Source organism: Podarcis filfolensis (genome assembly GCF_964270895.1).
Source record: "Podarcis filfolensis genome assembly, chromosome: 11".
Lineage (NCBI taxonomy): Eukaryota > Metazoa > Chordata > Lepidosauria > Squamata > Lacertidae > Podarcis > Podarcis filfolensis.
In genome coordinates, this window is record NC_139613.1 from 17166474 (window position 1) to 17188549 (window position 22076).

Here is a 22076-nt window from a genome sequence, read left to right on the forward strand (position 1 = left end):
AAGTTTCACTCTCATGCTTCTATTTGCTAGGAGTTGCTGCCCTGGACAGCAAAGCATCAGGAAAGATGGGGCTCCGAGCCGTCGTCTACTACATGAGCACCACGATCATTGCTGTCCTGATTGGAATTATCATGGTGGTCATCATCCATCCAGGGAAAGGGTCGAAGGAAAAAATGCATCGAGAAGGCAAGATTGTCCGAGTGACAGCCGCAGATGCCTTTCTGGACTTGATCAGGTAAAAATGCATTTTCTGTCGTATAAGCAAGGTAATGAAAGTTACAGCATATGACTGAATTTATTAACACCCAGAGCTATCAGTCTCTTTTCTCTCTCTTTTCCCTTCAAAATGGCACCCCCGGCTCAGAAATAACCTGTAAACATAGACCCCCAAGGCTTATTGATCCGGCTTTTTAAGCTTCTTAACAATGTACTGTGGGGTTTACTAACGAGATTTGAAGCAATTCATAATTCCCCAATTCGGGGCCAGCCCTACTATTAGGCAGAGTAATATGGCTGCCTCAGGAAACCTAACTGAGGAGGTGATATTCACCCACCATTTCCCCTAAGTTCCCTAAGCTGGTCTACTCTGCACTATCGAAACTCTCCTGCTGTGGTCAGTATGGTGGAAGAAATTGTCCCATCACCAGTATTGAAGTAAGATTCAGGGGGCAGCCACCTTTGATCTCAATAGTAGAGCAATGGCTTTCCATGCAGACAGTACCAGGCTCAATCCCTGGCATTTCCAAGCAAGGCTGGGAATGTCCCATCTGGAACCATGGAGAGGTGCTGCATGTTGATGCTAGGTGAACCTATGGCCTGACTAGTTTAAATAGCAGCTTCCTATGTTCCAGTGCTCCATTCTGATTCTGTATGTAGAATGGAAAAGTAAAAGAAGAAGGTAGTTAGCGCAGGACTCCTTGACATAATAACAGGATGTCTGTGGCTTTTTTTAAGTTTGTAATTTTATAGTACTGACTAAAATAAAATTTTACATAGGATTTTTAAAATGGAAAGATTGCAGTAGGACTTTGTTCTAACTTCCTGTTGTGGACATTTCATTCTAGAAATCGTTAAGGCCAGTGTACAAAAATGTTGTGGGTTGTGATATGTGAATTTGGGGGACACCATCTTATCCTTTGTGTTAGCAAAACGCCTTAGGCAGACCTGCCCCAATTCTCCCCACAGCTGTGCCTTCTAAAAGCATGTGAGGAATTTGAGAATTTCTTCTGTAGGTTGACTGTGAACCTGTTGGAACTGTGATTTCAAACAATGCTTTGGCTCTAAGTTTTGGAGGGCCCCATTCTATACACTCTTCCTTCAGCGGCTTTACTTTCTCACTGCAAAAGTGTTGTTTATATTCTGAATCAAGGAAGACATGTATTAATTGTTTCCACTGTCTAACCAAGGTAAACTTGAGGCAGGGTAGATTTGCAGCATGCTCCTGCTCAAAAGGTTGAGGAGAAAATTCGCTGAGATTAATTTGGTGAATTGCAAAGAAGCAGCAATCTTTTTAAAAAAGAAAAAAGAAAAGAAAAAGAGAGTAAATTGATGCTAGTTCAATATACTGCTGAGACCATATGTCTGTGGTAGAATACATGTCTCATATTCAGTCCCTGACATCTCCCATTAAGAGGATCAAGTAGCAAATGATGGGAAACACCTTTGCCCACAGAACCACTGCAAGTCACTATAGGTAATCATCACTAGGTGGACAAACAATCTGACCTAGTATGGTATGGAAGCTTCTTATGAGCATAAGAACATAAGAAGAATCCTATTGAGTCAGGCCAAATAGATGACCATGGATGACCCTATACATATTACCTTTGATGTAAACCCCACCAGCTTCAATAGGGCTTCATGTTGAAATGATAAAAGGTGTGTACTATTCCTCAAATAGTTGTTGTTCTTTCTTCACAGAAACATGTTCCCTCCGAATCTGGTGGAAGCCTGCTTTAAACAGGTAACAATGTGTGGTTTTAATTACACCTATCTTCATCCGGGAGCTTCAAGTAAATCTTCTGATCAGATGCAACTGAGTAGTCTTAGCCATTATGTTTTTGTAATGCCTAGAAAAGACACGGCTATAACGTCTCTCCTTTTCCCCATCTCTCACAGTTCAAAACAAACTATGAGGAACGGACACCTAGTATAGCAGTTGACTCAAACGAAACATCTGTCCTTGCTGGCATTATAAACAATGTGTCCGAAGCAATGGAAAACCTAACTCAGTTGAAAAAGGAGATGATCCCTGTTCCAGGGGCTGTAAATGGAGTAAATGCACTTGGACTGGTTGTGTTCTCAATCAGCTTTGGACTGGTGATAGGGAACATGAAGGAGCAAGGACGAGCATTGAGAGAATTCTTTGATAGCCTTAATGAGGCTATCATGCGCCTCGTATCACTAATCATGTGGTAGGTGTTGAATGCTACGTTTGTTGATCTATCTAGCACCATCCGTGTGCATGGCATTTTACAGAATACAAGAGGAAATATCCCTTCCCTGCCTAACGTTCTCCATTTATTTGCCATTAATTTCCAGTGCATCTAAATAACAGAACAATCTCATGCATGTTTGCTTGGAAGTAAGTTCCTCTCTATTCGGTGAAGCTTACTCTCATGTAAATGTGTTTAGGATTTCAGCCTTAGCCCCCTTGGAATGTGTCAGGAAATTTCTGAGTGCGTGCAAATAGCACCACCAAAATATACACTCCTAGGCTTCTCATTGGATAGTCGTATATTATATTAACTGTGTGATTTGTTTGTAGGTATGCACCACTTGGTATCCTGTTTCTGATTGCTGGAAAAATTGTTGAGATGGAAGATATGGGTGTGATTGGAGGGCAGCTTGCCATGTATACTGTTACTGTCATCATTGGCTTGCTCATCCATGCTATTGTAGTGCTGCCTTTACTCTACTTCCTCATCACTCGAAAGAACCCTTGGGTCTTCATTGGAGGATTGCTGCAAGCTCTCATCACAGCCCTGGGAACATCTTCAAGGTAGGAATATTCATAGCCAGATCGAGTTTGATTTTGAGTAGAATTTTGAGTTACTGAGTTTGCATATGCATTTAAAAGGTAAAGGGACCCCTGGCCATTAGGTCCAGTCGTGGCCGACTCTGGGGTTGCGGCGCTCATCTCGCTTTATTGGCCGAGGGAGCCGGCGTACAGCTTCCGGGTCATGTGGCCAGCATGACTAAGCCGCTTCTGGCGAACCAGAGCAGCGCACGGAAACGCCGTTTACCTTCCCGCCAGAGCGGTACCTATTGATCTACTTGCACTTTGATGTGCTTTTGAACTGCTAGGTGGGCAGGAGCTGGGACCGAGCAACGGGAGCTCACCCCATCGTGGGGATTCGAACCGCACACCATTTTAATAACTCCACTTTTGCATCAACCCAGCTCTAGTCATGTTTTACAAAGGGAATTAAACATGACAAGCTGTACCAGTGTATGGACAGGGAACTGCATTTCAATTCACATAACGTTTACAGCAGTGCATTGAGTTTAGGCCAGGAGTGGAGAACCTGATGCCTTCCAGGTGTTGGTGGACTGTAGCACCCATCAAACCTGACCACTGACTATGCTGGCTTGGGCTAATGGAAGCTGAAGCCCAGCAACTTCTGGAGGGCCAGAGATTTCACATTTGGGTGCACATACCAATGGACATCCAATTTACACTCATGGGTCTACTCTGAGATAGACTAGCATTGGATACAGCCCATGGTTCCTGATCCAGTAAGTGAGCATCTGGAGCTACTTTATATCCAGTGCTATCTACTTTGGCACTAGCTTTCCAAATCTAAGGCTTTCAACTGAAATGACAGGGTGTGAACCAGGACACATCTGCAGGCAGCTCATGAGATCCACCACTGAGGTATGGGCTCTACCAATAACACACAGGCATCCAACTATGTATGGAGATGCTCTTAGCTAGCTTGGGGCACTGGCACACAGTTGAACATGTGAACTAATTTCATTTAAATAATATTTTTTAGGTAATTTGAGGAGACAGGAAATCTCTGTCTGCCATCCTTATTCTGGGTGGCTCCATAACGTCAACAATAATGTGTATAGCCATCATCCATATCAATGTTACCTGCCTTTTCCGATGAGTTAATTTTTCTCTATTTCCCCCCTTTTGGCTTTAGTTCTGCCACCTTGCCGATCACATTTAGGTGTTTGGAAGAGAATAATGGAGTAGATAAACGCATTACAAGATTTGTGCTTCCTGTGGGTGCAACTATTAACATGGATGGTACAGCTTTGTATGAGGCACTGGCTGCAATTTTCATTGCACAGGTTAATAACATGGACCTCAACTTTGGACAGATTATCACAATCAGGTTTGTAAATGTTGCAAAACCTTAGATGTCTGCATTGGCTGCTTTTTGCATCATATGGTAGTGGGAAAGACGTGTGATAGGAGCCACAGTATATTTCAGCTGTACCTCATTATGCCCATGATTGAAAACATTGTCATTATGAGTTAGCTCCAGGTTCTGTAAATCCACTGAAAGCAATAGGACTTAAATCATCACTTAACATAGTGAAGTAGCTCACTTCTAGGGGGATGGGTATCACAATATAGCCCTAGCCAGTGGCATACCGTGGGGGGTGCAGGGGGGCCGGCCGCACTGGGCGCAACATCTGGGGGTTAGGGTTAGGGGGCGCAAATCCACGGGTTAGGGGGCGCAAATTACTTGCCTCGCCCCGGGTGCTGACAACCCACGCTACGCCACTGGCCCTAGCAAGCTAGACTGTGCAAGGAAGAAGAAAGAAAAGGATTGCCATAATGTTGAATAAAATGGGGGTCCTTGAATAACTTAATGATTCAGGCTGAAATTTTATGCACATTTACCTGGGAGCAAGTCCCATTGAACTTGCTTCTGAGTAGGCATGCATAGGATTGGGCTATAATTCTCTCCCATTGAAATAGATCCCTTTTTATCAACACAGTTCAGCATACTTCCTTGAGCCTGTTCTGTACTCATTTGAGAAAATCTTCAGTAATTCCTGTAACTTTAGTAATTTTCATAATCAGGGGTAAAGAGTAAATGATCATTCCTTGAATATCATCGTTATCAGATTTTATGGGTCAACCAAATACAGGTTATAGGCAAAAGCAAATACACGTCTCAAAAACATATTATAGCACATCCGTTCAAAGCATTATAATACACATATCAGTTTAATCTGCACTTTGCACCACAAGTGTATGCATGTTTGCTCAGAAGTAAGCCCCAGTGAGTTCAGTGAGACTTGCTGCCAGATAAGTATATATAGGATTACTGCACAGTCTTAATCAGCTACAGCAGGGTGGTGGAGAACCTCCAGTCTGTGGGACAAATCTGGCCATTCCTAACAAACCACACCCATCTGATGTCATATGCAGTATTCCATCAGGTGTGGGGTAGCTCTGCATGTGGCTACAAAGGAACATTTGGGAGCTTGAAGTCAGCTCCTGGTTGTTCCTTTGCAGCAGCTAGGTGTGCCCCAATCAGTCATCAGCCGAGTTTTTTCCCTCCGTTTTATTAGCAGTTTCAATGTAAACCACTTTGTGCTACTAATCCCTGCACAAAGCAGGCTTGAATTAACCACCCAGCAGCTGAGTTCAAGGCCGCAAGAAAGTACTTTGCCAGCCTTCTGCTCAGTGCAACAACTGGATGGCACCACATCGTGGAGCAGAGAGGTGTCCCTGATGACTGATCTGGCTCAGGCTTTTTGAACTTGTTGCCTTCCAGCTGGCTGCGCTGGCTAGAGAGCCAGTGTGGTGTAGTGGTTAAGAGCGGTAGTCTTGTAATCTGGTGAACCGGGTTTGCTTCCCCGCTCCTCCACATGCAGCTGCTGGGTGACCTTGGGCTAGTCACACTTCTCTGAAGTCTCTCAGCCCCACTCACCTCACAGAGTGTTTGTTGTTGGGGAGGAAGGAAAAGGAGAATGTTAGCCACTTTGAGACTCCTTCGGGTAGTGATAAAGCGGGATATCAAATCCAATCTCCTCTTCTTCTAGATGGGAATTTTAGTCCAAAACATCCAGACAGCACCAGGTTAGGAAAGGCTGATCTGAGTATGTGCAAATTTTTCTCATAAGACATAAAGGAAGGCGGGGAAAACATTTTTGTAAAATGATAGATAGATAGATAGATAGATAGATAGATAGATAGATAGATGATAGATAGATAGATAGACAGACAGACAGACAGACAGAACAAAAACACAACCTATGTGTGTGTTTAAAAATTAAAAGCTCTGTCTGATTGTTTTGGTGTCTCCTTTTACTGAACAGCATTACGGCTACAGCAGCCAGCATTGGTGCAGCAGGAATTCCTCAGGCTGGCCTCGTCACTATGGTGATCGTATTGACATCTGTTGGTTTGCCTACAGACGATATCACCCTTATCATTGCAGTGGATTGGTTTTTGTGAGTATTTCTGCAGTGTAAAGTGTATTATAAAATGAAGCAGGCTAGTGGGCATTCATGAAAACTGAACTTGCAAGTCATTTTAGTTCATTTCCCCATGAATGTTTTACCAATATTCAGTTGATCATTTTAACTGCAAAGCAAGCCAGCACCGATTAGGATGTTCCCCATGCCCTGAAAGTATTGTGTTTCTCAAATCTCTGCTCACTCAAGAAGCTTTCTGGATGACGTTGTGCCAGAAACATACTTTGTTTCATCTGTCCTACTTCATAGGGTTGTTGTGCTGGGGGAAAAGGATAGCCCTTTCCCACCACTCCATGGGCCACAGGTTAAGAACCTCCGCCTTAGAGGAAAAGATCAGATGGAAGTGTTACAAATAAATTTCTTTATATACAATTGCATGTTTTGTTTTGTTTTGTTTTGTTACTTGAATATAAAATTGCAATGTTAAATACACTGCAGATTACATCTTCCTTTCCTAATTTCAGTGAATCAGTGTAATAATGTACTGTGTAATCTATTGGGGCTTTGGAGGGCTGGGACTGCCTAGCTTGTTTAAAATGCAAATTGTTCTTTAGGGATCGTCTGCGTACCACCACCAACGTTTTGGGAGACTCTATCGGCGCAGGGATTGTAGAACACTTATCGCGGCATGAGTTGAGGAGCAAGGATGCTGAGATGGGTAACTCTGTGATAGAGGAGAATGAAATGAAGAAGCCTTACCAGCTGATCTCCCAAGAGAACGAGAATGAAAAGCCCTTAGACAGTGAAACCAAGATGTAAGGTAGAGGAACGATACAAAGCACTAGATACGCAGAAAGCGTACACTTCCTCCAATCCTTTCTGTAACTTGTCCGTTTGTTCCTCATCTCTCTATATATATACAAGCAGAGCACTGAAGAAGTTTAGGGCTTAACTAGACATGATGAGAGACGTGACGTTATATCCAGTGGTGTCACTCAGCTGTTATTAAGGCTTCCATCAGCAGGAAGGGAAGCTATTTTCTGCCATTTCCTCATAGGCCTAGAGCTCCTCTCACACCCTATATCTGCTCCTGAGAGTTGTGGAACCCTCCAGTGCAGCTTCGGGAAGTGGGGGCTACAGTGCTTCCCTCCTCATTTCGCTGATGGAAGCTTCACTGTCAGTTCAGTGACGTTACTGGATAAAACCCATGGTGGCTACATGCAAGGTCTCTTCGCCCCCTTCTCCTTGTGCTTGCATCTAGGTAAGCACAACATGTATTGTGATGTCATCACTGTGTGCATCGCCCTGCATCCAGTCCTGTGTGGCCGGAGGAGGGCAATGCACAGCACAATGACATCATTCCACGTGGTATGTTTCCCTGGATAAAGGTTTCAGGTGGCATGTGGAAGAAGAGGGGAAAGAAGATTGAGTGGCTCCAGCCACTCAATGTCTAGTTAAGTCCTTGCTGAAATCTATACCCTACTACTTAGTAATGAATGTGTTATATGATTGTATCCCATTAAAATAATAATAATAAGATGAAATACCAAGCATACAACATTATGATATGATATGATGTGATGTGCTATGGGGATGGGATATATTGTGTAATCAAATTACCAAGAATATTCAAGTGCACATGTTGCATAGTCCTGTAAATGTGATCTCACTTTATGTAAGGTGAAGCAGCAAAGCAGACAAGAAATCTTGAAAAGGGGGGTTGTTTGTTTGTTTGTTTGTTTGACTGTTACACATTCTTCACACCAGGAAGGCTGTAATCCTATAAACATTTACCTGGGAGTAAGTCCTACTGAATTTAATGGACCTTACTCCTGAGTAGACACATATAAGATTGCATTGTAAATTTACTTTTTACACTTGATGCTATTCTCCAGAAAAGTGAGTAGCAAATTTTGGTTTCTCTTTTTAAATATATTATTTCCCTATTTTATTGCTATTGGAGCACTAAAAATAGGGATACTGATTTTTGTTTTAAATACATGGACAATATGTCCCACAACTTAGTTACCATCTAAGCAAAAAAGGATGTATCATAGTTTCATTTCTACCTAATGGGATATTTTAGGATCAGGAAAGGCTTCCTGGTACTGTGCACCTTCAAGTCCCATTTAATTCCTAGATCATGAACCTAGAAAAATGCATTTGTGTATGTGTAACATTACCGTTCCTCTTTTGGATTATGGCATTACTACTTAACACAAGTACTGTTACCTATGCGCACTGTCTTTTCAGGATCAGAGATCTAATATACACATGCACTTTGGAACATAAACTGTCTTCATCCCTTCATTGCAGGGGGCGGGATATTAAACTGTTGATACCACATCAGTGTGGGCATTTTTGAAATAACCTAGGCGTCCGCCTCCCACCGGACATAATTTTCCAACCACTTACTTAACTCTGAACATTCCATTGATTTAACTAGATCAGGCCTGCCCAAGTTGTGATCCACCCAACTGAATGTAGCCCACCAGTAATCATAGTTCAAGAAACTTCCTGCTGTTGCTGCACACGACAGATCACAGAAACAGGGGGATTATCAAGCATCGGACTGATAGTGAGCTACATTTGGCTTTGTTGTGGGCCATAAATTGTGAAGGCCTGTCCTAGATCTCTAGCTGCTCAGTGAGTTGAGTTTGACATGCATTTTAACTTTCGATGGGAGTTGGGATCCTAAGAGACACTTTATAAAGGCATATCAGTTTTATACCCACTCAAGTGTGTACTTTAGCTGGTGCTGATAATTCTATTAAAGATCCCTAGCCCCCGCCCCCTCAAAAAGAGGTACTTATTAGGATAGTTTAAATCTGTGTGACACAGATACAACCTGCTTATCATCTCACTTCTAACTGCTGTACAGGACTCATTAAAGCTGGCCACATAAAGGTGAAAAGATAGTGGTTTTTGAACACATCTTTGTTGTATTCCGAACCATTTGTTTTCAGGGCAGGCATTGTGAGTTCGAGCCACTTCTGCACAGTTAAAATGTTTGCCCGTCTTCACCCTTGCCTATCTACTTTGTGTCAGAGATTTTCCGATGGAAAGAAGCACTTATAGACTAAGAGGTAGAAAGCAGAACGCACAGAGCATCTGACAGGCTTCAGTAACATTTCCACTGTCATATTGGAACTGCAGGGGACAGGAGAATGCTTTCAAACAGGGTGATTTTCCAATTAATTTGGTCTGTTTCGTTGTCTTGCTAAACAAAAGAAAATGTTGCCAAATGCATTTTTTCCCAACATTGGGGTTACAAGGGAAAAGGGTTTTTTTTTTCCATTCCACTGCCAAGTTCTCCATACTAGCAACACCCCTGATGTAGGGGGAGTAATAGAATAGTGAAGCTAATGTGGTGCTCAATTACTTTTAGTAGGAAGAATATTAAAAAAAACAAAAACACAGCAGGATAGCAAATACGTTGAATAAATATTGAAAATATAAGAGAGGATTTTTAAAGAGCAATATTATAAGTCTTCTTCTGGGAGTAAGAGGCAGGGCAGATTTTACACACTGAGGTGAGATCCATATATTATCACTGATTATTTTTCCTGCTCCAATCTTTACTCCCTGATGAAGCCCATTTATGAAAAAGAAAAGAATGATTTATATATATATATATATTTACATGCATTGCCATAGCAGTCAAACGGGAAAGGTTTATGGATGTGAAACAGGGATGGTGTGCTGTACTGTAGATATATATACACACACAAACTGGTTGCATAGTCTATGGGGGTTGGGGAATTAATAGTAGTTCTGTGAGGTAGGTACAATATATTTCTTGTGTTACAGCTGCCACACAACCATTTCAATGTAATTTTTGTCCCTGAGAGTTCATTCATATGGTCACAGATTTTGAAGGCAAAGAACCCTGAGAATTGCAAGACCATCTCAGCTAAATCTCAATAGGCTATGAAGTTAAACTTTGATTTTTTTGTTACCTCGCTTCCCTTCACAAAGTGGCCAGAATTAACCTAACACTACAGTCTTCCTTAATTTGTATGGGGGAAGGGGGGTTTGAAGCAGTCGTGAAGGTGGTCTGTATAGATACAGATTTGTGAATTAGATGCAAACTGGGTGTGCAGCTGAGGCTGGATGCTGGAGACCTCCGTTGTTATACACATTCTACTGCCATGCACACATGTGTTTGTGTGCAAAACAGATGAGTTCAAATGTATGTGTAATCATGGCATCAGTATCACAAGAGCGTTGTGAAGGCAGAGGTCCTTCCTCACCACAAAATTCCTTGTAGTTTTGACCCATAAACCATCCTTTCCTCCCTGTCCCATGTTGGATCTGTGCATCTGTAGAAACCAAAAGTATGTTCAGGATGACTGGCTGGCAGATAGTGCATGCTTCCTGCATGCACTTCCATGGGAGTGCAGAAGGTAGCATCAGAAAGCTGGACCATCAGAGAGCAATTCAATATGAGGCTCCTCCCTATGGCAACAGTGCCACTGTTTCCAGAAGTGAGGAGGAGCTCTTTCCACTTGGCCCAAACCCATCTCATATCCTCTTTTCACTGTACGAAATTGCCTTGCCAAGCTGAAAAGAAGCCCATCTGATGAATGGCCCACTGACACCAGTGGTGCAGTTAGGCAATCACTGATCTTATGGGATGTAGTTCTTTAGAAGATAACAGGTTGTATCCAGTATAGCATGAAGTGAATTGTTCCATCAGCACAAGGATTGACACTAGTGCAATAGAACTTCCTCCCCCCTCCCACCATGCACCCACTAAATCTGTCCTGGAGGTTTCCCCAACCCTCTGGAGCAGATTTGGGGATGGCAAGGGGCATGCACAGGAGGAGAACATTAGACAAACCCACTGGATCAAGCCAGTGGACCATCTGGTTCTGCATGCTGTTCTCACAGGGGCCAACCAGATACCTGTGGGAAGCCTGCAAGTTGGACAGCACTCTGCCCACCTTCAATTCCCAGCAGTTGGAGGAGGGGGAAAGTTCTGTTGCACAAGTGTCAATCGTTACACTAACAGAACAAGTGCATTGGATGCTGCTCAATGTATACTGCTTCACTTCAGAATGTGGTAAACCAGCTCAGCTGCATCTGAAAGGCCTCCTGGTGTAGTGGTTAAGAGCGGTGGACTCGTAATCTGGTGAACTGGGTTCGATTCCCCGCTCCTCCACATGCAGCTGCTGGGTGACCTTGGGCTAGTCACACTTCTCTGAAGTCTCTCAGCCTCACTCACCTCACAGAGTGTTTGTTGTGGGGGAGGAAGGGAAAGGAGATTGTTAGCCGCTTTGAGACTCCTTAGGGTAGTGATAAAGTGGGATATCAACTCCAAACTCTTCTTCTACTACTACTTACTCTGCTGAATGGGACCATGGACTTCTCCAAAATCCTGCCCTGACAAAACCACTGACCACCAAGGGTTTTCTGGAATGTAGAGGGGATCTTTGGTTCAAAAATGTGACCTGTGAATAACACTTGCAGACACACATACTACAAAATGTGAAGTGGACAAATTCTCAGAATGCTGGACACAGGCGGTCTTTCTTTGGACTGATGAGGCAGGCTCCTTATTCCACAAGTTGCAGATCCTACTCACTTAGCTTGTCCTTGAGCACTTTCCTTATAGAAAGTGGATAGGAGTTAACCCAGTGCATTCAGGAATTGGAGGTGTTTTAAACAATGCAAAGCTCTTGGGTCATCTCTAACTGAATGCAGTAATGGATGCTCCTTTTATTATATTTCTTACTTGTGCTAACAGAAAGGAAAACTAGATTACAGACAGGCATCTTCTGACATGTAACTAGAGATATTTTTTATAGAAATACTATATTCAGTATGTGTGTACAAAAGTTAATATTAGATTATATGGAGTAACTTTTTAATTACATTTTTGCTTTTGATTGGATACTATTTTTTTTGGAAATACACTGCAAAGAAGATTTCGTGTTAAAGGTTGTCCTTCCGTAACATCACTGTAGGGGGGGAAATGTGTTACAAAGCATGACAGCTTTTAAAATATTTTTTACACTAACTTTGTTTCTTACAGAAATCAGGTACCATAGAACAATCTCTATTCCCTGCCCACTCTGGGTTGGCAGCTGGGTGCACCCAGTGTGGCTTGAGAAATATTACTTTGTAGATGTATTTTCAATAAAAAAAATAGTTTTACATTTTTATTTTTGAACTGTGTGGTGTTTTGCCTTCCAGAGAATAACGGGACTCTTCGCATTGTTGTGCATAAATTAATTCCAGTTCTTCTTCTTCTTCTTTTTAAGTAAAAAAGTAGTGAACAAACAGTGTGTTCTGGTTTATTTATTGATTTATTTAGTATTGGGACCACCTGAGAAGGTGCTCTCCCCAGCCACGTAACAGGAAAACAGTCCACATCTGATAATATGAAATGGCACAAGTTCAGAACAATTAATATTCCATACCAACTTGGGAGAATGTTTACAGTCCAATCCCAACTAGATTCTGCCTAGTGATACTGGATATTCAACCTATATTAATCTGCAGAAGAGTATTCTACAAAGGTGCATTGTTGAAGAGCAAGGAGTATTGTGGATGTATAAGGTTAAGATGCCATTTTGTGAACTGCCACTGTGATGCCATCATGCTTCTGGATCATGATATTGCCAGTATCTGACTCAAGGCACACTACAGGAATATCTGTTGGATCAGATGTCAACTTGGCTGTTTGCTGGGATAGAACAGATATCACACCTGCATGTTCATCTGAGAGGGTACCACGACAGGTGGTTCAGGTTTAGGCCCCGTGAATCAGTGCACAGGGCTCCTGCAATGGAGGGGTTATTCATTTCTAAATGATGCTCCAACACCCCCTCCATTTTGCTGAGCACCACCTCTCAGTTCTTCTATTGAAGTTAATCTTAGACTTATCAGGATGTTAGGCGCCAAGATGGAAAATGAGGTGTAATGTTGCCACATATCTTATTTTCTCTAAACAAGTCTTGTATACCATGTAGCAGGAAAAAGGGCCCTTTTGGCTCCACAGGCCAGATCTTTATCTGGCTCCACCCCTACAGGCCAACTTTGACAGGTGGCTGGGAGAACCCAACTGTCAATCAGATGGTGTCATTATGACATCATAAAATTGATGTCATGGTTCCCAAGCACCTAGGACAGGGGCAGGAATAAAAAGCCCGCTTTTTGCAGACATCCGCTCTGAGAGAACATCCCCTGTTTATGGCATTGCCCCCACAGCCCTGTAAAACATGGCCATTTTTGTTGAGGGTGGGGCTTTTAACTATAGTGCAGAAATATATCCCATCAGACACAGGTGGTATTGAAATAAAAGTTTTCAATTGAAGTCTCTTTCCATAGTGTCTGTCCTTAACTAATATGGCCACTCTTATTTAGCCACATTAATGATTCTCACCTTTCATGCGAGTGCTTTAGCAGGCAACCAGAGAGGAACAGAGAGCAATGTTGTCTCTGCAGAACTGGCTGCTCTTGCCACCACACAAACTGATCTGGCAAACCAAGCCTCGCCTAACATAAACTTAATGTAAAACTACACTTATGCAAGTAGAATAGCACACCAAACTATCATAGAATTGATGAGCTGGATTCCTGAGATGGAACGTGGGAGACTCCAGATACCACTCAAACTTGACATATGTTGTGAATGCATCACATGAGAATGGCAGATAACATGAGGTGAGTGTAAAGTTTCAGCTCAGCATAATTTCCAAGTACTCGCATTTTGAGATCATGGGTTGACTCACTGGATTTCACCTACAACTGGAGATGTATATCTCACACCTGGGAACCCTGGTTGTTATACAAAGCTCGTTGCATGGAACTACAGCTGGACTGGGGCCATATTTTAAATGCAAAAGACATTAAGTTGGTTGGTACAAGGCATGGATTCTGTATGTTAAAACCTTAATTTTATTGATGTTGAAGATATACTGCTCTCCATGCTATTAAAATGTTTGGGGGCATTGGGGAAGCATTTTCAGTCCAAGGGCTGCAACTCTTTGGGGTCAACCTTCTGGACTGCACGCCAGAGGCAAAAATGAGCAGAACTGATTTGACTTTTACCTTGTATACTAGGCTACATTCCACCCATGCAGAAGCCAGCAGTCTCTACACACATACATACACCTCCATCCAGGCAAGAAAGAGGCATTATTATAAATTAATGCCATATTCTATTCAGGCAAAAAAACAGTTGAATAGTGTGTGGAGCAGAACCATGGGGTGGGGGGTGGGGGTGGCCTGCGGGGCGGGGGGCCCAGGAAGATGACATGGCTTGAGAAGAAGCTTGAGGGCTGGATACAGAGGCTGGGAGGGTTGCATTCAGCCTGTGGACCAGAGGTTCATCACCCTTGAACTAAACCTTGGAGAATCATATGACAGCTTTGCTGACACTGGGCTGTAGACATCAGCCATCGTTAATAGTTATATATAATTTGTTAATAGTTATATATAATTATCTGTTTTTGTGTTTGTAACCTGAAACAAGAAAAGTGCACTCTCTCACTTGGACTAATTAAATGATGGTTCATGATGACAACCAACAAGAGAGAGAAGGTGGGATATGCCAGCTCTCCCTCCCCAATATATGTGGAGACCTTGAATTGCTTACCAACATTCTGTTGTACTGTTGTATATCATATTTTGACAACTCTGTAAAAGAAATTTTCTTCACCGTCTATATAACCCGTCATATAGTGACAGTAAATTTTAGGAGCAGCCTTTTAACCAGGTCTGTTTCCATATAATAAGAGAGCACATGTTCTGTGCTTGTTAACATAAGAGAAGCCCTGCTGAATTGAATCAAACGCATATCTAGGTCAACATTCTGTTTCCCCCAGTGGCCAACCAGATGCCAATGGGACGCTTACTCAGACGTAAGTCTCACTAGTCCAATGGGACTTGTTCTCAAGTTAGTAAACATGCACAGGACTGGGATGCATGTAGTGATGGGTGAATCCCTGCCCCGCCCCCCAGTTCACTTCACAATTGGATCATCAGTTGTGTGCATCATGCGAGAGCCTACAAGAAAAGTTACCTCCCTCCCAAGAGTGCTGAACTGACACATAGTATTGGTTGTAACTTATCATTTCTGTAATCTATTTTTTGCCCAAGTCATGGACACTAATCACAGCTCAGAACACAAGAAGAGCCTGCTAGATCAGACCAACAGGTCTTCTGGTTCAGCATCTTGCTCTCATGGTGGGCCACCTGTGGGAAGCTTGCAAGGAGGACCTAACAGAGCTCAGGCAGAACCACATGTGCAAAATCTTGTTTTTCCATTCCAATATACTGAAGTATTGGGGAGGACATGGTGCTACAGGAGCATTGCCAGCAGCCGAATTTTGTACAGCAAACTTGATGATGATTAACCTTGCTAGCATCAGTTGCTCAACATGTTTCCATCCAATTCCATTTTCTTGTGTTAGAGTTCAAGCTATTCTTACTCCTTCAGATAAATCTCAGCAAGGTATTTTGGACAAAAGACAGTATTCAAGGGCTTGCCTAAATTATCGTTTAAATGTGTTGTATAAAATTGGGTTAGCTCTGATGTGCACTTTTTTAATTGGTTCATTCCCACTACATGGAAGGGTTTTGCCTATTAAATTGTCGAATGCATAAATCACTTGTGGCAGGCGGAAACCCCCTGGCTGCCTTGTCATGGCTTTGTTTTGTTTTGTTTTTTGGATAAGGTTCAAAAAAAGATATCAAATTCAGATTCCTGAATGCTAACTGCAGATGCAGACAAGCAACAATGTCTTCACAATAAATTGTACCCCAGAAAAACCCTTTGTTTAAAAGAGCAGCTACAATTCTACAGATGTGTGTTCGGCCAACTAAAGAACAACAAAAAGGAGGAAAGTCTTCGTTCAAAGCCAACAGTGCTTTCGGTGGCCGTCAATCTCTGCTCTCTTCCAGATGACCTATGTTTTGAGCATTCAGCCTGACTTGCTCACACAAAGCTGGCACAGGGGTTAGACTGTGTGTGGTCTTTAGTGAACGTTCATTTGCATTTGCTTGCAGAAAAGTTGTACAACAATGAGCATTCATCCTTAGCTCTTTGTGCAATGTTTATATATCTTCCCACTATTCATTCAGCCCAAGATTTCCAGTGCATTTCCCCATCACTTTCCTAACTGCAAAAAGTCCATTTTAAAGAAGGGGATTTGTTGCACTAGAGCAAAGGTAACAAACGTGATGCTCTCCAGATGCTGTTGGACTCCAATGCCTACCAGCCCCAGCTAGCATGGTCAGTGGTCAGAGAAGTAGTTCAACAATACCTGGAGGGCACCCTGTTGCACGTGAGCAAAAGGGCATATTAATCCAATTTAATTGGGCGGTTCGAATCCCCGTGACGGGGTGAGCTCCCATTGCTCAGTCCCTGCTCCTGCCAACCTAGCAGTTCGAAAGCACATCAAAGTGCAAGTAGATAAATAGGTACCGCTCCAGTGGGAAGGTAAACAGCATTTCTGTGTGCTGCTTTGGTTCGCCAGAAGCAGCTTAGTCATGCTGGCCACATGACCTGGAAGCTGTACACCAGCTCCCTCGACTAATAAAGAGAGATGAGCACCGCAACTCCAGAGTCGGCCACGACTGGACCTAATGGTCAGGGGCCCCTTTACCTTTAAATGTCCGGAAAGGTACTGGAAACTCTCCTGCATAATACTGATAGTCTATAAGTGACCTTATACTTATACCACAGACTTTACCTACCTGATGCCTTCCAGATGTTTTGAATTACAGACTCCCCTCAGCACCAGCCAGCATGGAATCAGGTTGATAAAGCTACCATACAATATATGTTTAATTTTTCTCTAAGAACACTATTTTCAGTTATATTGACTGATTGATAGGATTTATATTCCCCTTTTCAACTAAGACAGGTTCCCAAAGCAATGAAAATTACATTTGCTATGTAACTGACGAGCACTTCCTTGTCAGAAAGCAGAATTCATATGGATGGTTTGAATTAAACTGGAAGCAAGTTTACTGGTGACAGACACACACCTGAACATAGAGCTCCCCATCATTTAGTTATTTATTTTCTTGTATTATTTATTACCCTGATCTTCCCCTGAAGAGCTTTCCAAGCAGCTTATGGTATAGTTCCAAAGTGGGCTATCTGGAGTACCCCCTATCAGGGATAAGAAAGCTGTAGCCCATCAGATGTTGCTAGACTCCAACATCAATCCCAGTCAGCATGACCAGTGATCAGGGATGAATGGAACTGTAGTCCAATAACATCAGAAGGGCCACAGATTCTCCACCTCTAAGTTAGGTAGATGCCTAGACCTGCTTAAGTTAACAGTCAAACATCATCATGTGACTTCAGAGGATTTAATGGAGGAAATGGGTGGCACAGTTCCACTTCTGAAAATATACATTTGCTAGAACGTAATGGATGGGGTTTGGCTTACAAGAACTATGTGTCAAAATGTGGGATATTAATAAGAAAGCAAATAAATAAATAAATACGTGAGCATGAGCTTACCTCGCCTACTGAGCTTTAAGTAACTTTAAAAATCCATTGTGTGCCATTTACCAGGGCACACTATCTGTCCATTTAGCTTAGGATTTTGCCAGCAGTGACTCTGTGGAGTCTCAGGAAGGAGCTTTTTCTCAATACCTTCTACCTGTTTCCTTTTTCCTCCTTAAGTGCCAGGGATTCCAAAGCTGGGAGATTTTGCATTCAATGCATATGCTCTTCCACTAATCTTCAGTCCTTCCCTTTTGCTGGATGCAGCATGAACTTTAAAAAAAGTGTCCCTCATTTCCCAGAGTGCATACATGCAACTAAGCAGAGCCCCAGCAGTGCAGGTATACCTCCAATCTATTACCTGTGGATGTGGTAGCATGCCTATTGTCATTAACAGGAAATTTGTAGGGGTCTGGCGTAAAGTATGCAGGCTGGGTCATGCTTTGGCTGATTCCTGAGGTGTGGAAGACATAGTTAATGCTGTGGGCTAATTCACAAAAACAGTTAACATGAATAACCACTGAGCATGTTATGAGACACTCCCACCCTGCTAGGCTGTTCTCTGGTTTAGGAGCATCTTTCCTCCTATGTATATATATGAAAGACAGGTGATGAAACAGCCATTTTCCCCTCCAGAAAGCATTTATTCCATCTCAATTAAGAAGGCTATTAACAGGCCCCACCTCTTCTCTAAACAGAAATGCTAGCTCTCACTAGTGCACTGAAACAACCATATCCTGCTGTGCCATTGCAGTTCACTTAAAGGAACAGAGGAGAAAACTGGAAGATGAAACACAGCACACTGAATCTGTCACTGATTCTATGTGTACTGTCAGTCAAGTGTGTTGTTATTAATGCTGTTAATTAAATTTGTATACCGTCCTTCATCTGAAGATCACAGGCAGTTCACAACATAAAAGTATAAAGTGAGAACACAAAATACACAACAACAACCACCTACAACAACAACAACCTCCTCCAAAAAGCACACTGAAAAGGCCATAGAATGTTAATCAGCCAAAGGCCTGGTTGTAGAGAAATGTTTTTGTAATACATACATATTGTTGCATACCTGGCATTTGTGGTATATTAGAGAAGTGAGGCTCCTTCATGGATCACTGTCGTGGCAAAGGGGCTTGAATAACTCAGAGAAGCTATGAGCTATGCCGTGCAGGGTCACCCAAGACGGACAGGTCATAGTAGAGAGTTTTGACTAAATGTGATCCACCTGGAGCAGGAACCAGCAAGCCACTCCAGTATCCCTGCTAAGAAAACTCCATGGGCAAAGACAACAGGTCAACATGAGTTTGAGCTACCAACGTGAGTTTGACCAAATTGCAGGAGGCAGTGGAAGACAGGAGTGCCTGGCGTGCTCTGGTCCATGGGGTCACGAAGAGTTGGAAACGACTAAACAACAACAACAAAGAGAAGTGTGGAGGATCTTAACACACAGCCGCAGGGAAACATAATGTGCTGATACAAAGGAGCAACAAAAAAATATGGACATAGTAACAAAAGAAGCTACCTTAGACTGAGTTGGATCAATTGCTCCATTTAGTTTAGTCTTGTCTGCACTGGCTGGCAGTAACTCTCCATAATTCCAAGCAGGTGAGATGCTGGAGATTGAATCTGTGACATTCTGTTCTACCCCTTGAGCTATAACTTCCCCCCGCAGGACTTGCAATATAACGATTGCATATAACCAATAGTCAAGAAGCAAGGTGCAGTGCACCCAATAATGAGCATTTGGATTGCATCCATTGCTCCTTGTGCCTTTGCATCACATCTCTTCTATGTACACAGAAAGCCTGATACATGTCTAGTCCTTCCTTGTTGGACTCAAGTTATTATGCTGAATTTTGTTTGCAGTGGCCAGGTTGAGAAGTAGCAAATTCTACCTACAAACCAACTACATAGTGTTCTGAAAACTGGGTTGCTGTTAGCGTTTGGCCCAACTTTAAAAAGTGGGTGGTTGTCAGTATGAGGGTGAGTGGCAGAAGCTTTTTAGATACAATCACTGTACCTGTTAAACAGTTAAACTCCTAAACAGTGCCTCCTTCCTGGAATAAAGGGCTCAAGCAATTCTGCTGTGTTTCAATAGGGCTTTTATGTGGGAGCAGGGGTACATAATGAGCACCCTATTCAGAACAAGAGTTTGTGTCTGTGTAACAGCATGCGGGAAGGATAAAGGAGAGAGTTCATTCATGTGGAAAAATCAATTATGGGCCCAGCAAAGTGCTTCTGTTCCCCGGTGTGAAGGACTGTACTTGAGAGAGAGGGAAATCAAGAATGAGGCTTGTGCTCTAGTGTAGCTGCAAATGCTGAGAGATTCCATTTTACTCCTCTTCTGCCATAGAACATCCCACCGCAACAGGGAAATTCAACATGCACCTGCCAAACATTGATTAGCATCTGCTTTCTTACTTGCTGTGTGATCTGTGTTGTTCAGTATAGAGCCCCTGCTTACCCTTTGCATTTCCCTTCAGTGTAGAGGGGTGGGGAAATGTTTAGAGTGTCAGAACAGAGTAAGGAGGAGGAGAAAGGCAGAGGTCACAAGGTGTAAGCTGAGCCTGGACAGAGTTACTTTCCGTCACCACTGAGCAGTGGCGTAGCGTGGGTTGTCAGCACCCGGGGCAAGGCAAGTAATTTGTGCCCCCTAACCCGTGGATTTGCGCCCCCTAACCCTAACCCCCAGATGTTGCGCCCGGTGCGGCCGGCCCCCCCTGCACCCCCCACGCTACGCCACTGCCACTGAGTAACTGCAAGCACACCCTCCAGAAGACTGTCATTTCTCTCTAATCAAGAAGAATGGGAGTTATCACTTCCAGGTAGCCTTCAGTCCTGGCACATCCTCAGTTTAGGAGCGCAAACAATGGTGTGTGTCTTAATTACCTGCCGTTTTGGAACTATGTATTATCTTGTGCTGTTTGCAGAATGGCTGCAACGTATTTAGCCTCCCGGCAACCTATTTTTGCATATTACTCAGGTCAGGTCAAACTTTTATTGCTTGTGGCCAAAGGCCTTTGCAAACGTTCAAACAGGCTCAAAAACAGACAAAGAATCACATTTGCAATTGCAAATACTGTACTGAAAACACTACGTATATAAAATATAGTAAATATAAGCCAGAACCAAGGGATTTTTTTAAAGCAATACAAGAAATATTTTTTTAAAAAACCTAATAGAATCATCATCAAATTATCATCAAATAAAATGATCACCAAATCTCTGAAAGCACCTATTCACAGATCCTAGCTGCAACCAATGGAACAAAACATGTATGCCACCGTGAGCGACTTCACCTGTAAGTTACTAAAAACTCAGTATCTGACAAAACCTATAATATCTTCTGGGATTTGTGTGTGTTTCTGTGTAATTCCAATAAAACAGTATCCTGAAACTTGAAAAGGGGTCCCAAAGCATACTTGAGAGTGTGCTGGTTTAGCAGGGGCTTTGCGTTAATGTAAAGTTAAGGAGTCACTCGTCCATATGAAATCTTAGCATATGGAATTCTGTGCTATGAAAATATTGTTCATATTATTTAGCAAATCACTGAAAACAGTCCAATAGGCAACTAACTATTTTGTATTTTTAAAAATATTTTAAATAAATAATTTTAAAATGGTTAATAGACTATCTTTGCATTAAGCCAAGGCCAAGCAAACCACCCAAACAACAGCCAAATAATACAACCTAACCTACACGGGGATGATATGAGTATAACCGGGAGAAAGGAGAACAATGTACACCACTTTGAGCTTTTTGCAGAAATGAGAAAAAGTTATACCCTACTGGAGGAAGTTAACTATAGTAATGTAACATGTAGATATAAAATCACCACTAAAACCATTAGTGATTTATTGTAAATAACTGCAAGTAAAATTATTACTTATTTATTGCTGTATATACAGGATGATACTGTATGATCAAGCCATTGCTCACTTGTACAGAAATTTCTGGTTGCTGCCCGAATAATCTGGGGCTGCTGATGCACAGAAGGAATCAAAATAGACATTTTCTAAATGACTTTTAAAAGGGAAGCAACCTAAAGTTGCATTTGAAGATACATAACAATGAGTTCTGGAACAACGTCCTAATTTTACAGCACTTTCTTCCTTGACAAATAACTTGAGCTGCCTTGTATAATTTATACATTTTTGAAAAGGGCTGAACTTGGCCCGGAAGAACAATGAGACAAGATGTTAGAATGTTTCCCAAG

At 42.4% G+C, this 22076-nt stretch overlaps 2 protein-coding genes across 2 annotated transcripts in view; one reads left to right on the top strand and one right to left on the bottom strand.

Moving 5' to 3' along the window:
- Positions 1–12552, top strand: part of SLC1A3 (solute carrier family 1 member 3) — a 40764-nt gene extending 28212 nt beyond the window's left edge. The window contains exons 4-10 of the mRNA XM_083575715.1: positions 31–235; positions 1921–1963; positions 2119–2414; positions 2768–3001; positions 4152–4346; positions 6289–6423; positions 7002–12552. Of these exons, the coding sequence (XP_083431841.1) occupies positions 31–235; positions 1921–1963; positions 2119–2414; positions 2768–3001; positions 4152–4346; positions 6289–6423; positions 7002–7206 (1313 nt within the window). The 3' untranslated portion in view covers positions 7207–12552. The remainder of the gene's footprint in view (positions 1–30; positions 236–1920; positions 1964–2118; positions 2415–2767; positions 3002–4151; positions 4347–6288; positions 6424–7001) is intronic.
- Positions 12553–12690: 138 nt separating this feature from the next.
- Positions 12691–13355, bottom strand: LOC310744490 (ragulator complex protein LAMTOR5-like). Its single transcript, XM_083575954.1, is given in 2 exon segments — positions 12691–13132; positions 13134–13355. Coding segments are annotated over 2 exon segments (273 nt in total). The 5' UTR covers positions 13227–13355; the 3' UTR covers positions 12691–12952.
- Between the last annotated feature and the right edge of the window lie 8721 nt (positions 13356–22076).